Source organism: Microchirus variegatus, assembly GCF_963457635.1.
Source record: "Microchirus variegatus genome assembly, chromosome: 12".
Lineage (NCBI taxonomy): Eukaryota > Metazoa > Chordata > Actinopteri > Pleuronectiformes > Soleidae > Microchirus > Microchirus variegatus.
Genome location: NC_139813.1, coordinates 20267570 through 20284707, shown reverse-complemented (window position 1 = coordinate 20284707; position 17138 = coordinate 20267570). Strand labels below are relative to the sequence as shown.

At 42.3% G+C, this 17138-nt stretch overlaps 1 protein-coding gene across 1 annotated transcript; it reads right to left on the bottom strand.

Moving 5' to 3' along the window:
- Positions 1 to 532: 532 nt before the first annotated feature.
- LOC310934784 (apolipoprotein B-100-like) lies at positions 533 to 16360 on the bottom strand (the record flags this gene model as incomplete). Its single annotated transcript, XM_083898581.1, has 25 exons — positions 533 to 1411; positions 1513 to 6197; positions 6307 to 6680; positions 6816 to 6928; positions 7021 to 7196; positions 7309 to 7481; positions 7563 to 7764; positions 7868 to 7998; positions 8202 to 8372; positions 8459 to 8664; positions 8875 to 9042; positions 9151 to 9375; positions 9461 to 9634; positions 9736 to 9955; positions 10063 to 10274; positions 10356 to 10502; positions 10671 to 10785; positions 10871 to 11321; positions 11419 to 11504; positions 11620 to 11744; positions 13128 to 13283; positions 13657 to 13801; positions 14886 to 15031; positions 15120 to 15232; positions 16306 to 16360. 25 exons carry the CDS (start codon positions 16358 to 16360, stop codon positions 533 to 535), a joined length of 9648 nt encoding a protein of 3215 aa, XP_083754707.1.
- Positions 16361 to 17138: the final 778 nt, after the last annotated feature.

The following is a 17138-nucleotide window of genomic DNA, read 5'->3' as shown; positions in this document are numbered from 1 at the left end:
TACTTTTACTTAAGTAGACATCTGACAGTAGTACTTTTACTTGTATTTGAGTAACTGTTGTGTACTCTGTCCGCCTCTGGTAACTACTTATATATATTTACTAATTCTCAGTAATTTAACTAAAGGACTGAAGTCAGTAAAAAACGTCCCCTTAATGTACACTCAGACATTTGTGTTGAATTACTTGTAAGAATTCTTTATTAAAGCCCCACACATGGTGCTTTTTAAATAGTACAACACAAAGAAAGCACAAAAGATTGCAACAACCTCAATAATATTTTGGGGGGGGGAAATAAAGTAGAGAGACAAGAATCTTGGGTACATGCATAGAGTTTTGTATTTTTGATGAAACAGATTTACTGATATCTCGATCGTTATACACAACAGATACAGTTTTAATACAAACACTGTGTACAGCTTTGCCACAGTGGACTGGAATTTGGTAACAAATGGTAAAGAAATGTCTTTTTTGTTCTTGAAGCTGTTCACACTACAGACATGTTAGCCAAAAAAATAATGAGGATTTGAACGCTTACGGACGGAATGCTTCGTCAACCATTCTGTACTTCTCCATTATCCACGAGATTATAGTAGACCCAATAGCGTTGATGAAGTCGTTGTAAACACCAGTAACAAAGGCAGAGATCTTGTCTACATTCATAGATTTTAGGGTTTGGAGAAGTCCCTCACTGGCTTCATACATCGTCTGCATGAGTTCTGAAAATTTGGTCGTGATGTCTTCCAATCTGATGCTTCCTAATTCCCTCACAAAGACAATCAAACGGTCCTGGTACGGCCTCAGCGTTGAAGCCAAACTATCAAAAACATCTCCGACAGTGATCATGTAGTTAGCGCCAGGACGTTTGAACTCAATGTCTCGTACGAATTGAAAGAGCGTAGAAAGGAAGTCTGCGATATCGCTTGGAATCTCAACAATTTCCTCCACTACATCTGAGACAAATTCACTCAATCCCTCGTAGATCTCAAACCCGTACAATTTCCCACTAACGAAAGGGATCTGGAAAGGGGTGTCTCTGAGGACTTTAACAGTAGCATCAAAAGCCATTTCAGCTCTCTCTTTGTAGCGGTATAGCATCCAAATGGTGTTATCAATAACAGCTGTGATGACGTCAGCCGGATTTTCCTTTGAAAGCTTTTCAACGGTCCTCTGGACCACCAATTTCCCCTTCTCTCCAGCCGACTCAACGGACCTCTTGATCCTGGACATTTCTTCAGAAGTTAAGAGAACGCCGACGGACAATACGTCGATGGCCTTGGACGCGTGTTTCCTCACTTGTGCCATCACCTCGATTGGCATCTCCATGTTACAGCTGGTCTGAATCATCGGCCTCTCGGAGTCCATCAGAGATACTTTTAGACCCAAGATATCAACGTCGGTCGTTGGTTCGGACTGTAGAAAATATGAAACAAAAACAAATTAATTTTCACAAAGTAACTTTTTAGAATTAGAAATAAATGAGTAGGTAGATCTCCATAGAATAATTCTCTTACCGGGTAGCGACCGTAGAGTTTTGCATTCATTTGTGCTGGGCGCCTCATCTGCACCTGACCTGCAATGATTCCTGCAGCCGGACTGGACATGGACACAACCAGGCCTTCCACGGACTCTACAGTGGCCGTTTGGTAGAATTCCATATTCCGCAGGTGTTTCACCTTCAATGAATTGGAGATGGAGGTTTCCACGTTGTCATAACTTAGGTTAATGCTGCTGTCGTGGTTTCCCTCTACGAACAGGTGTTTCACAGAGAGCGTGGAGCCCATTTTGAATCCAGCTGCCACGTCCAAGTCGACATTGCCTTGAATCTTTCCAGCCAGAATATCTTCCACGGAGGAAGACGAGACATCGAGCTTCATTACGATGTGGTCCTTGTTGAGGATGCTGGCGTCAGTTTTTACCGTGACGATTGCCGTTTTCATGGTAAGCTCGTAGGTCAGATCACCCATCACTGGGATCCTGATGCTCTGGATTTTGGGCAGAGTGATTTTTGGAAGAGTGAGCTTGCTCAGGGCAGATGGAACATGCAGAGTAGGCATTGTGATGAGACTGGCATCGGGCAGGGGAATAGTAAATGTAGACATCTCAACATTCATCACTGGAACTTTGTAGGCGGGCACTGTAATGGTTTTGGGCAAATCGATGCTATATTGCTCATACCCTGCCTTTGCCTTGTTGTAAGACGTAGCGAAGGTGGCGGCAGCCTTGTCCTTGCCGATAAGCACTTTCTTATGCAGAGCCTTGACATTTGTATTGATGGCACTGATGATTGGCTCCAAATTCATGTCGATGGTGATCACTTTGGGGTTCTTCTTGTACTTCATCTTGGAGTTCATGTCCAGCGTCTGCTGAGTTGTCATCAGCAAGATGCCCAGGCGAGTATCTTCCCACAGTGAGAAGGATTCCACTCTCCGTGTCCTGACCCCAACAAATGGCACTCTTATTTCAGGGATTGAGAATCGTTCCTTCAAAACATCAAGATTTGCTTCTCCGTTGATCTGGGAGGATATTTGGATTTCTTCATCGCTGTTGTCCACAGTGAAGAGATGGGAGTATTTGTACTGGTTGAATCTGGCCAGGCCTGTCCAGCTAGCTTGCTGAGTGTCAGAGTTGAGAGTAAGAGCGATGTCATTCTGGAGATCCACCTTTCCAGACAGCTTGAATGGAAGAGTAATCTTGGCATTTCCCTTATTCTTTGTGTCAAGTATAAGCTCGTTGGGTGTGATCAAAGCGAGGGCAGAGCTTGAGACAATTCCGTCAACCAGGCCAACCAGCACAGCATTATGAGAGGCGGTGAAATCAATTTTCATGTCTTCAAGCTTCGCCTGGAACTTGGCCTCAGCGACGCTGCTTTTCATGAAGGGTGTCTCCGTCTCAACCTTGGCATCAACAATGACATGGCGGAAGATGCACATATCAGCCACCAGATTATGATTGATTTTGAAATGGCTGCATCCCGTCTCCCCGGTGAAGGTTACTTTGGCTGTGTGGAGGTCCATGACCACTTCCATGTCACTCTTATGGGTCACTTCATCCGACACCTCCTGAACTGCAAATTTTTCACTTGCGAGATTCTTAAAGGTCAGACGCGCAGTGCCATCCTCAAGCTGGAAAACTGTCTTCTGATTTATCAGCGCTTCGGTGAAAAGGCCACCTCGTGGAGCATTGACGGAGTGTTTGTAGCTGGTGTCTGCGCTGGCAGAAAGTCCGTTTTCCATGGCGAAAATGACTTTGTTGACAAGGTCTGCAGCATAGAGCTCAGTTGTGACCTTTGCTTTAGTTTCACCAGAAGCCTGCGCTGACAGACCATGAAAGGTCACTGTTCCCTCGTGGTCAAGAGTAAAACACGATGATTCGACATCGATGTTCTCAGACACGGTCAGGCGGCTCATCTCGGGGGCTGCAAAATGCGCACTGGCATCCGCAGTGAAGTCAAGGATCGCCAGAGTAGATTTAGCCTGGGAGTTAAGATTAATTTTGAACTCTGGGGTGTCTGATGTAGCTGTGACGTTATTCAGGTCAGCAGTGGTTTTGAATTGGTAATGAGGTGATGTAAACCTGAATTCTCCATTGAGTTTTCCAAAGCAGGGAATCTTGGACATCTCTGCTGCCTTCTCTTTCAGCTCCACAGCGAATGTGTCATAATCAAAAGATTTGATTTTCTGGACAATTTCCATAAAATAATCGCTGATGTCTTCAATCAGTTGTTTGAAGTCAAATGAATAGAGTTCATTCACATATGCCTGAACAGGAGCCAGAGCTTTTTTGAGCAAAGGCTGGAATTCAATTGATCTGAGAGCGACAAATACAGACTGAATCTTTTCCCTTACCTGATATTGCTTCATAATTTTAACTATCTCATCCATGATGGCCTCAATCACCTTCTCAACTTCATAGCTAGAGAGGATCTCTTCTATTTTGGCATACATTGCACTGAACTTGGTTGCAATGTTGTGTTTCTTGATGAAAGCCATGACAGTGTCCTTGGCGGATTTCAGAGCACTCTTGATTTTGTCACCTGGGAAATTAACTAGCAACACACTTTCCACTCTGTTGAGCTGCTTCCTCACGTTTTGGACAAAGCGGTTTAAGTCGAAGTTGTCAATGGCCTCCTTAAGTTCTGACACTTTGTTCTGCAGCTTGGCGCTGATCTCATATTTGCTGTCGATGTCTTTCAGCATCTCGATGCTCTGGTCCATCAGCTTCATCACTGAGGTCTTTACCTTTTCAATGGCTGCAGGCAGGTGCTCAACAAACGGGATCTGGATAAAATGGCTGTCGCTGTTCTTGGCGTATTTCACAAATCCAGAGATAGAGTAATCTGTATTGGACTCACTGATGATGGGGCTTGATATCACTCCCTCCATCTCAATGCCTATTGTCTCGATGTTGTTGTACGCTTTGATTTCTTCGTCTAAAGTGTGGTCATTTACTTTACATTTTGTCTTCAGTGTGACACTTTGCTCTTCCAGACTAAGCAAGCTGTTGAACTTGTTCTCCATGTTGGTCTTGATAGCGGGCCTGCCTTCCAGTTCATGGCTGGTTGAAGCCCTGTATTCAAAGGAATGTGTGAACAGAAGGGGTTCTGCTTTCAGGAGGAATTTGCTGTACATCTCACCACTCTGCTTTCCGTACAGGTACACTCCACCATCAGAGTTGAAAATGGCATCAATGGTCAGAGTGAATGGCGCAGCGACAGTCTTGACCGTGCTGTCCAGACGAAGAGAGGGTGAGTTGAAGTTTGCCACGTCGTTGAACTTCATGGTCAGTCCAGCGATCTCCATGTCAGCGGAATGTGTCACGTGAGATCCCAAGAGTTTGCCATTTGTATTGCACTTTGCAGACAGGACCATGTCAACAAACTTCATTTCATAAGTATGCTTGAGCTCTTCCTCTGAGAAAACTCCCTTCATTGTTCCCGTCAGCTCCAATGTGTATCTCTCTGCACTGAACTGGGCGTCATTACCAAAGGTAATTTCCATGATCTTTAGGTCATTTTTTACAATTACAGAGGCAGTGTAAGGCTCCATGTTAACTGTGATTTCGTGCATGTAGGAGTTGCTCTTGTCGAGAACATTTTCTGTCTTGGAGTGAAGAGTGAAGGAGCTCAGGGTAAGAGACAGGGAGTGGGCATTTACAGTCCTCATTTCATTGAAGGACCCAACCATATTGTTGGAAAGACTCAGGCCATCTTCGTTCAATTTAAGGTCGACTGTGTTCCTGGTGTCGATGTCAAAGAGGTTGCCCTTAAGGACGCCATTGAAAGAGACTTCTGTGCTTACAATACTTCCTTCAACCTTAAGCTCTGCTTTGTTCCCTTTAATACCCCCCTTAGTGACGAGAGACATGGTGGCACCAGAAGTGTCGACACCGCCGTGGAAAACATTCTCAAAGGTCATTGGGCTGTGCTGGGCAGTTGTTGTACAACTGGTGGTCAGGCCGTTTGTGTTCACTACCAAGGTTGCCTTGTGCGAGGCAAGGCTCGAAAAGATGTTCATGGAGGCATCGGCGTTGACCTCCAAACTAGAGGGTTTAATGGACCCCGTGATCAGAGAGTAGACGCGGTTCACTGTATCACCTGCTTGATTCTCTATCCTGAGACTGAGCTGTGCTTCAGAAGAAGAGATCTCGATCTGGCTACGAAGCATTGTCTCATCAGCCTTGGTCACAGAGTCAGACAGGAGAGTAAGCTTGACATCCTTATATCTAAGGCTCGTTTTAGTGGTGTGCTTGATGGGGTTCATGTTTATGTCGGTGTTATACTCAACCAGAAGCTCCTCATCTGCATAGGTTCCCTTAAACTTGTTCACAACCTTGAGCATTTCAGAGTCCACTCTCAGTGTACTCTCCATTCTTGCCTGTTTCTTGGCTGGCTCAACAGAGAAGGTGTGGAGATAGGTGGTCATAGCAGCCACGGGTCCAACAGTAATAGTTCCATCTGCGTTGATGTCTCCAGAAAGCAAGTTGGAGTCTAGGGTGAACTGGGTAGTGATGGTCAGAGAAGTGTCCAGACCCGCTGGGGAGGTGGCATAGATGTTATACCTTCCTGTTGACAGTGCATTGTCTGTGACAGAGAGGGTGTTCAGCACATTAAAACCTGTCTTCACAAACATGTGGTTCAGGGAACTGTCAATGGCTAATTCTATGGTTTTCTCCGCTGTATCTGTCATTTTTGTAGCTCCTGTAAGACAAACAAATAAGCAAAAGACACATTAGTATCAACTATTTGCGTTGTTTCTGTTTGATTAAGTCATAAATGAATAATTTGTCAAGAAAAAAGACCAAATTACCCTCAGCTGAGAAGGACAGCAGTTTGATCGGGCTGTCAGCCATGATGTTGAACTTGGCCAAGTAGCTAGGAAACTCAGCCGTGTTGTTTCCAGCAGAGACTGTTGCCTCCCAGTTATAATAGCTGCTGTTAATTTTGGCAGATACTTCCGCCATTCCCAACAGAGGCAGGGTGAGCTCATATTCAGATGGAATGGTAAAAGCGGGGATCTGGATCTCCCTTGGGGCAATCTTCACTCCCACCTGAGGCAAAAGGATCTGAGGAGAAGTGACCATTGGAGGAATCTTCAGCTCCTCAGATGATTTGCCTCCCAGAGGCAGAGGGACACTGATCGTCAAACGGTCTTTGTTGAACTGGTATACGAATTTGCTTTCACTGGTGAACGAATGAAAACATTTGTTAAAATCAAAACAGTCTGTAACTTGAGTGCATGTATTTAATTCCTCTGTAATTTTCTTGTCATATAATCCAAATGTTGAGATCTGTAATTTGAATATTTTTCACACTTACAGGTTCATGAATAGGTTTTCAGGCATTGAGGGCTTTTCCACATATGCCATAATGTTCAGATTCTGAATGTAGGGAACATCAGTTGCAATCTTCTCCATCCAGATATTTCCAGCCTGATGGAAAATAAATTTCATACACTTAAGTCTACAAACTAAAACAAAGACAGTATATCATTAAAAAGTTAAAACGGTCATATTATTTTCACCTCAACTCCCTTGTTGATGATATGGCGCATTTTCATATCAGTCTTGACAACCTGCTGGTCCAGGACATCCTGCACAAACTGCCACAGCCAGAACTGGACGTCGTCACTGAAAGCCACCAGGTTCTTAGTGTCAGCATTCACGTTGGATACCAGCTGAACCTCAGCCTGTTCTTCACCTGAGACACAAAGCATTCAATTGCATTCAGCTTTTCCAAACAGCATTCAGACAAACACCTGCACTGAAATGTCCATCAGCGCTATTTCCCGTGTGAAAAAAATCATCCTTACCATATTTGAAAATGACTGCCTGAACAGAGGAAGTGTCTGGAAGCTTCACGTCACTTTTGATCTCCATGGTGAGTCCATTAGTTTTGCTCATTGTCGCAGTGATGGCGGCATCGGTCTTGAGTGAGGGGACCAACAGTTGAACCTGTGCCATGCCATCAGTCATGGACTGAAGCCTAGAATAAATACAAAATCCAGTTAAAGCCTACTGTATATTTAAATAAGAGCATATGAGAAGAAGGTTGAGGTTTACTCACTTGGCGCGACCAATCAGAGAAAGCTGGGGGATGTTCTTGTTGGAGATCTCAAGGACAAGGGATTTGCCTTTGGAGTTGCTGTCTGTCATGCTGACCTTAACACCGGCTTCGACATCGAAGTCTGGGATCTCGACTTGAGTGGTGAAGACGTTCCTGTTCCTGTTGTATTTCATGGTGGCTGTAGCCTCAGTCGGCTGATCGCCTGAAGTGACAGAGACGTGGAAAAAAAAAGTATCATTTGTAGCTCGATAAAAAGGAAAATATGGCTGGGGCTGAACGACTAAAATTGTCAGATTTTTACAAACCTTCAGCTCTTAGTGCCATCTTCAAAGAATCAACCTTCTGGCGTCCATCTTTTCCTTCACTGAGGAGCTTATAGGCAATGGTGGCAGTGTACTCAGTGACTTCGTTAGTTGGCTGGATGTCTACGGCAAACCTGGAGTGACAAAAAGCACTATGAGTTTTCATATAAATGTCTGGTAATGATATGACAAAAAGCATTATAACCAATGCTATTTTTATGTATGTATATTTGTATATCTGTTGTATATCTATTTGTATATCTGGCCTAAATGACAGGAGTTGATGCAAATAGTGATCTAACAAAGATCAACAAAACTAAAGACAAGGATAACTCACAGGGTTTCTCCATTCAGTGGGCAGTAAGGGACATCAGTCCTGGCACCAGTGTCAGCAAGGAGTGTTTTGGTGCAGTATTTGACTCCAGTGAAGAGAGTTTTGCACTCTGAGTGATGCTGTTTGTGTGGGATCTTTGTAGCCTGGCCGGCTCCAACAATCATCACTTTATTGCTATTTTGAAAAAAAAAAAGAACAATTTATTGAAAAATACACTAGACAGTGGCTCAGTGTATTTCTGATTAAAAAAATGTTTTTACTTCATGCGCAAGAACTTTGTGGTGCCTTGTGGAGCAGGGATGGACAGCTTGACCTGGCTCTGTTCCATGGTAATCTTAGCATTGAGTGCGCTCTCGTGGTACATGTTGGTGTGCAACTCAACAGCAGACTCAACAAACTCAGGGACGTGGACTCCCATCTTGGTCACAAACTCGACTCCGACTGAGGGCATGAACGACAGCTCCTTCTGTGACCAGAAACAGATTGCGTGGCATTAAAGGAACTGCAACAGCACCATCGTACAACCACTATTAACACTGCTACTACTACTGCTGTTTACAATGCATTTTTAGAATTTTAAAGTAAGACTTTTCACATAGGACTGCAACGGAATAACTCAAAATGACATATCTGATGAGTATTAGTCACAGGTTGAGAGTGAAACTGTAAAATATACCATGTTTGAAGCGATTTTGATGCCTCCCTTTGCACCAGGTGTAAAGGTGCCAGACATAGCAAAGGTCAGAGGCAAACCAGATGCAGTTGACAACAGGAATTTGTTGTCCATGAACATGTAATGGGCAAAGATCTCCTGCTTAGTTCCTGACATCAGCATGTGTTCGATCTGATAAAAGAAAAAAAACGGAAGTTATTTTTGAAGGTGGTCTCTTTAAGGGCAAGGCAAAAAGAGATGTGAGATGCTGGTTGGACATCATATTAAATGGAACAGTACCGCAAGGGGAAGGGTCGAAATTACAACAGTTGAAGTCCGGAGTGCACTATCAGCCTTCAGGAGTAGATCTTCAGCCATAGACGTCAGGTCGTTGCCCTTGATGTTGCCAAGTTCAGTTCCCATGAACCTCAGGTAAGCCATGGCCTCTGGAGATTCTTGACTCTGCAGATCTTTCACCAGCTTGTTAAAGTTGCGATAAAGTTCCTTTCCAAGGTTTTCAGGGACCTTCAGAAAGAATACCATTATATCATCAGTCGATAAGACACGTCGGGTAACATTGTTAACAGAAATCATTGTAGCCGAGACGTACCCTCTGTCCTTGTGATTTTAAAGGTGCGACCCATTTCTCCAGAACCTCTCTCATCTTTGGTGGCATCTTGTCTTCAGCCCAGTAAATAGCCTTGGACACAGTGTCGGGGAAGAAACCGTTCTTTCCGAACAAAACGTCGATGGTTGGCTCAAAGCCTCTTCCTTCCATGCCAACCTACAATGCAACATTTAACAGTGAAATAGTCAAATACCTTGCTGATGTTCCGAGTCACTGTGAAAGTTACAACAAAGGACAAATTGTCTAAAGTATTATACCTCCCAAATGTCCATGTTGAAACCAAAAGCTTTCAGAGTGGTTTCCAGCATGACCTCTCTGGGCATATGGTTAGCGGAGTCAAAGATGACGTTGCCCTGCACTGCAGCCTGCATACCCTCGTCTCCCACGCCCAGCTTGTAGTTGCGAGACTTGGTGGTGTAGTCATTGTGTGTGGTGACATCTGTGTCCTCCAGGGCTTCCACGATCTTCTGACCAATTCTGTATTGACAAATTGTGTAACAGTGAGCTGAATACGGCACAGATATAGTATATTTACTATATAGAGCGTCACTTGCTATGCTGTCAGTTAAAAACAAAGTGCTTACATCTGGATCTCTGGATCAGTGGAGGAAATGATGTTGTAGATGTGGGAGGTGACGAAGGACTTGATCTGCACGTTCTGTTCCTGTGTGAGCAGCTTCTTCACCATGTCGATGTCACTGTCCTGGGGTTTTCTCATCAGAATCAGATACGCTGCCAGACGCTTCTGCACGGCACCCTTGGGGTACTGGCTGACTCTCTGGAGGTTAGTGCGAACCTGGAGAGCAAAGTCAGGTTAGTGATATGTTGACAACATAACATCTGGAGGCTGGCTCGTGCTTTTCCTGTTATATTATACCTCAGATGTCACAGTCATGCGTCTGAAGGCCTGAATAGCTGCCAGCTGCACAGACAGAGTGGTGGCAGGCTGTCTCATGCACTTCAGCAGGGTGTCCTTGATCCCAGCGTTGGCCTCTTCCAATGCATCTCCCATGTTGCCAACAACCTGGAGCGGAACAGCGCGACAAGTCAGAAACAACACAGGATTTGGCTTTGCTGCATTTGATTTTCACTATCCTTAGTGTAAGTAATTTGATGCACTGGCCATTCTTTACAGAGGCCATCTTGAATAACACTCTTTTTGGTTCAAAAGTAATGGCCACCGTTTTCTTACCCTCAATGTGAGGTAGGTCAGATCTTTGTCCCCGGCACAGTCAGCGCCCAGAAGAGACGTCACAAACTCAGAGACAGCGGTGATCTCAGGGGTGAGTCCTTTGCTTGCGTACAGTCTGTGGAGTTAAATGTAGACATGAGTTGAGTAGATACAGGGATTCACACGTCTTTCAGATGAGGATGAGGATGTGGTTTACTTACTTCTTGACTGCGATGCTCAGAGCATACATGATGGGCTTGCTTTGCCTGTTCTGAGCCATCTCCAGCATGTCCTTCACCATGAGAGGGGAGGGATTGGACAGCATTCCCAGGGCGTAGACGGTAGCGTCGAGCGCGACACCGTCATTGTCAAATCTCCGGAGGATGCGCAGAAGGGCACTGGTGCACTCTGGGGTGCCGCACTGGACCAGAGCTTGCAGTGTCAGAGAGTTGGACACGGACATCATCTCACGAACAGCAGGTCCCAGGACGTCGGCCTTCAGGCCACGGAACTCGGACACGAGTTTGTGGAAGAGGCTCGCGCGCTCCTCGCCTTGGGGCGTCTGTGACAGGCTGTTGAGCTGCTGCAGTGTGGCGATGGCGTCATCCTTGGTCTGGAAAGGGGACTTTTCATCGGCAACTTCCATGGGCAGGAACTTGAGGTTGGCCTCTTCTGCAATTTCATGATTGAAACAGGAAAACGGTCAGAAAACAATAGACCATAAGACACATTTCTGATAATCTGTGTTCTAAAAAAGTGAAACACTCACTGAGCTCAAAGATTCTGTCATTGATCTTGGCGACCTCCTGCAGAGTCATGGTCTGTTTCACCAAAGTAGAGATTCCATATTCACTCCTGTTTGCACAACACATGAGAACGTTATACTTTAAACACTCTGAAAAGCTTTTCTTATATATTTCTTATGTATTTAAGTTTTGTAAAATGGCTGTAGTTTTGTGTTTAAACTCACTGGTGGGACAGGGGCAGGAAGAGATGCTTCTCTGTGCAGCTTCCACTGGTCATGTGCTTCTTCTGGCCGTCAAACTGGTAGCTGCAGAGCTGGGAGCTGCTGATCATCTTGGACAGGGGGAAGTTCTGATGGAAGAAAGACAACGTTCCACAATGTCGGTTTCGGGGGAGCAGAAAGTGTTTCAAAGAAATCCACCGGGGACCAGCGAAAACAACTTTGGTGGTTCCCGGAAATCCCCAGAAATCTTCAAGGATATGTGTTTAAGTTTGATCGATCAATCGATAGATAGAACAAAATTTAAAGTGCTATATCTTGTATTGTATTTGCCACAATTTAGACGATTAGGGTAGGGTCATCCTAGAGGCTCCTTCACCTCTCTGGGTTGCCAATAGCTAATTCCTGAAGATGACTTTGGCGTGGATAGCTACAAATCTTCACAGATGTTCTAACCCTTTCAAATGAAGTCAATAAACAGCTTCTGTCCACTAACGTCTTTATATTTGGGTTTGTGAAATAATCACCAGTATTATTTCAGTATATTTGTGATGGGATGACGGTAAGTTGAAGGAAGTGACTTACTTTTTGGACTGAACAATAAATCTTTATTACAAAGGATGCGTGAGTCATTTCCAACACACAGTTTCCCCTTATTTCTTTTGCATTGAATGAAAATTGGGTATCTTAAAGCTCACATAGAGTGGTCCTGTTGTACATATATGTTAGTTATGGAGGTCTATTTACATACATTAACTTGTTTTTATGGTCAAAAACCTCCTAGTTGCTGTAAACGAGCCGATAGAAATCCTTTTTTCTGACGGTGTTTCCCAGTCGCGAGATTTGAGACTCAACTCTCTCACCCAGAAGACAGAGTCTTGTGATTGGCCAGTACCCGGAAGTGACATATTCAGCACATCCGCTCTCAGAAGCGCAGCTCCCCCCTCTGGAACGGTGGACGCACTGCTACTCATTATCAAAACATTGTTTTAACAATGTTTAAAAAATAGCTTCGTCCCGACTCCCCGCCGCAGTCCCTTTTATGACTTTGACCCGGAGTCAGACCCAGAGTCAGAAGACACTGTCGCTCATGAAACACCTCCACAACGGACGTTATTCTTCTGCGGTTCAATGTACGCAACCGGATGTGCCCGGACTAGTGCCCGGAGCAGGACGATCTGCTGTTCAGGAGAACCGGTGTTTACTTAACCGGACCCGGTTTTCTTCAGAGATCTCGCTGAGCCCGAGATTACAATAAAACATAGCGTTCTCAGCAGTGGCTGAACTGTTTGTTCAGAACCTTCAGGGCTTCTTAAACAAGGTAATGACGCAGATACACACTAAAAAACAATGTTAACTGGAACTTCTGGTCTAGATCCGCTTTAAGTCGCGAAATGTATAGATTTATACAGCAAATACTGTATGTTGTCGAATGAGCGGGGCAGGAACAGAGGCTGTAACTCAGTATGCGACGACTGGTTGGTGTCATATCGCGACTCATGTAGAATGCTTACCATGCCAGAGATGAGGGCGAGTGGACTGGTGTCCTGCCTGCGAGCCGTGAACCAGTCGCACTGGGAGAGATCCCGCGTGACCGTCATCCCAGTGACCACGTCTTCTTGAGTCGAGTCGACGGACAAGTCAGACGGGCAGACTCCGTGCACGGTGGGCTGAAAAATGAGCAAAAAACGTGGATCTGGTGAACATTGGTGAACATTTTCCCTGAATGCGATTATCAGTCGATCTGATATATTACCCCCACACACACACATTGTTAAAGCAGGTGATGCTATTAGAAAGATAAAGTTATCTAGGACTTTGCCCCTCCGCACTGAGGATTGTGTCAGTACATGCTGTTACATGAGCGTATTTATCACCTGCTGTGACATGGCCACCTTATCTAACTCATTGAGCAACTGGTTTATCTGTTTGCGTGACTCTTCTGCTCGGTGATTCATGCCTGAAGCGATTGATAATGTGTTTCTGAGAAGAAGAAGAAGAAGAAGAAGAAGGGGGAAAAAAACAAGTTTCAACAGTAGCTACCATGTCGGTCATCTCCTGCTCCATCCCAGGTACGAGCAGAGCGGAGACGATTCCCCTCTTGACGTTCAGGATGTTGACGGGCTCGTCTTCCTCTGGGTAGAGTTCCACTTTGGTAGTCATTCCAACTGTGAACTTCAGGACGTTCCTGTCGATGTGGAGAAATCATTCAAAGCCTTGTTCTACAACATCAACATCACCCAACACACAATTTGTCTCAAATGACTTTTTGGTCAATTTCAGCCAATGAGTATTCCATCACGGTAACACAATAACGATATTCAGGATGATAGGTCACAGAATATGTTGGATTTTTATTGTTTTTTGTTTGTTCTTAGGTCTATTAGGTCACACGTTTGTATGTTTTATTTGTTTTATTTATTCATCTCTGATGTACAGCACTTTGTTTCAGCGGTTGGTGTTTTTAAAGTGCTTTATAAATAAAGTTGGATTGGATTGGATTGGTTTGTTATGATATGGAACAATACACAGTTCACAATACCATATTTATGATGCAAATTGAAATTAAAAAAATGAAATTAATAACATACTGTATGTACAACTGTAATAAAAACACTATATATATTATTATTATTATTACATATATACAATTTTACCATATATACATTTAAAAGTGTGATTAATATAACATTTTATGTGTTTTTATTGTAAAAGTAGTGTTCATGACACTAGCTAAGTATCATATTATCGTATATACATTTTTTATTTTTCTCTTCCCCCTTTTTTAAATTTTTTTTTTTAAATTTAATTTAATTTATTTATTTTATTTTATTTATTTTACGCATCACAATAAGGGTACACTTATGGGATCAAGTTGGTATCCACCTTTGTATGTACATGCCTATAAACCACGATGAGTAACAGTCAGCCAATAGCCCAGTAATATGTACCACTAATACTTGCATATTTTGTATCACTTTAAGTACCATTTTATACTTGCCAAATGTATATTTTTATTCTAATTGTGCCTATTGTTATGTCTTGTGTTGTGTATTTGTAATGTACTAAAAAGAAAATTAAAAAAAAAATCATATTATCAAAGAGTAAAACATATTTCACAGAAATGTAAAAGGTAGAGAGGCAGACGACAGGCACAGACCGTTGTCCTCAGTTTTAGGTCAAAAAACAAACGAACAAACAAACAAAACCCCCAAAAAAAACCTCACAAATGATTGATGAACGTTTCTCAGTAACTAAACAAAGTGACGTACTTGGCCATGGCAGCTTTGAAAGCCTCAGCTCGAGCAGCAGGACGATACACGGGGTTTCCGGCAGCGTCCACTTCGGAAATCTCACTCAGCGAGCACTCTGTCGTCCTCAGGATGAAGCTACAGGTCTGGGGCACGTCAACCTCAACCTTTGGGCCAGAGTAAACATGTTTTAGTGTTAGTACAGGTGACAAGAGTTGACTTGTTGTTGTTGTTGGTCAGGGCCGTGACACGTACTTTGCAGGAGATTTTGGGGCCGCTCTTGTTGTCCGTGCCTCCGTTCACGCCGTTAAAGGTCTCGGCCTCGTAGTTGTACACGAACCGACGGAAGTTCTTGAATCGTTTGGCCACTAAAGAAAGAGTTTTAAAACAAGTTAGAAGTTAGATTAGAACATTCCCCTATTTACCCAGACATTGTAATAGGTTAATTATAGTACTTTTTTCTAGTCCCCTAAAAGTAATATGTTAGATAACTTGTTATATTACTCTTATTAATAGAACCTAAAGGTGATTTACAACAGTTTTTCGTTTTTCCAGTCGCATATATTTCTCCTGACGTGACCTGACGCACGTACACATCATCATTAATTAATAAAGTAGTAATGTGATAAAACAGAGTTACTTTTTGTTATGTAATGTGAATTGTTATCCCTTACACCGATACACACTATACTGTTCTACACTAATAAACTGTACATTAAATAATTAAATAATGACATTTAAATTCTTATAAGAGGTAATTTGACACAAAACAATGCAAGTTAAAACTCACGATAACAGACTTGGTCGTTTCCTGCATCTTGCTCTGTGAAAGAAGGACAAAAACTTCAATCACTTTTGCGTTTAAAATGTTAAAAATACACATATTTAAATTAAAAATGTACACGTTTAAATAAAAAATCTACAGATTTAAATTAAAAATGTACACAATTATTTTTTTTTTTACACATTTAAATAAAAAATGTACACATTAAAATAAAAACATTAACACATTTAAATTAAAATATATATATATATATTTTTTTTTTTTTTTAAATTGTACACATTTAAATAAAAAATCTACACATTAAAAAAAAAATCTACACATTTAAAAAAAACTTTTAAATTAAAATATATATAGATTTTTTTAAAAACTGTACACATTTAAATAAAAAAAATTACACATTTAAATAAAAAATATATACACATTAAAATAAAAAAGTACACATTTAAATTTAAAAAAAATCTACACATTTAAATAAAAAAAATCTACACATTTAACTAAAAAAATCTACACATTTCCACTTAAGGCTGACTGCTCTACTTGTGCACAAAAGACACAATTCAGATATTACTGCTGTTTTGTCAGAAACAAATCACTTCAAATTTAAAATATAAAACGAATTCACAATATATATCTATATATAAAAAAATGGATACTTACGGGCAAGAGCGTATGTGCCCAGGAGAAGCAAAAGGCAAAGCTTGGAACACCCCATTTTTTCTGGGCTCAGTCCAGCTTCTTGATGCCTTAAGTTTCGGGGAGTCTTCCTCTTTCACTGAAGACTAATCCTAGCGTCTTGGTCGATGTCCTTTTATACGTCTGCAATCTTAGACGCTGTGATTACTGGGGACTCGGGATATGTGTCGTCCTGGGTTCCAAAGTCTGAGCAGTCCTTGTGGCAGGCCAAAGGTACAAAAACATTTCACAAAGACAGGCTGACTCTGTCAGAACTGGGTGGGGGTTATGTGTGTGTGTGTGTGTGTGTGTGTGTGTGTGTGATTATTATTAAATAACCTATTCTGCTCTTGTTTTTATGGTGTTTTTTTCCAATCTGGAGTCAGATTTTAACAGGACAATGAATAGCACATTACAATTGTTCTTACATTTATATAAAAAAGTAAAAAAAAAAAAAAAATGGGGGCCAAAATCATTTTGTAATCAGATCAGTGTCATATAAAGCTAATATATCTGCAATCACTAACTTTGATTGCCTTGCTTGCTTGGCGTGCTCAAAGGCCACAAGCGCCGTGACACTAAATTTGTGGTATCAGCGAAATGAAAAGTGATGTAATTTATAGAGTTTGGCTGTGAAGGTAATTCAATTATTTAATCGCATTAAGTTTAATGAAGATGTTTTTGCAACTGTTACTTTCAAGTAGCTTCAAAAAGAGTCCAAATCCAAATTTATTTAAATCTCAATCATTTATGGTAAAATCATCTTTTGCCCCATGAATCATGTCAATCACAGTGACACAGAAGCAAAACTTGGATTA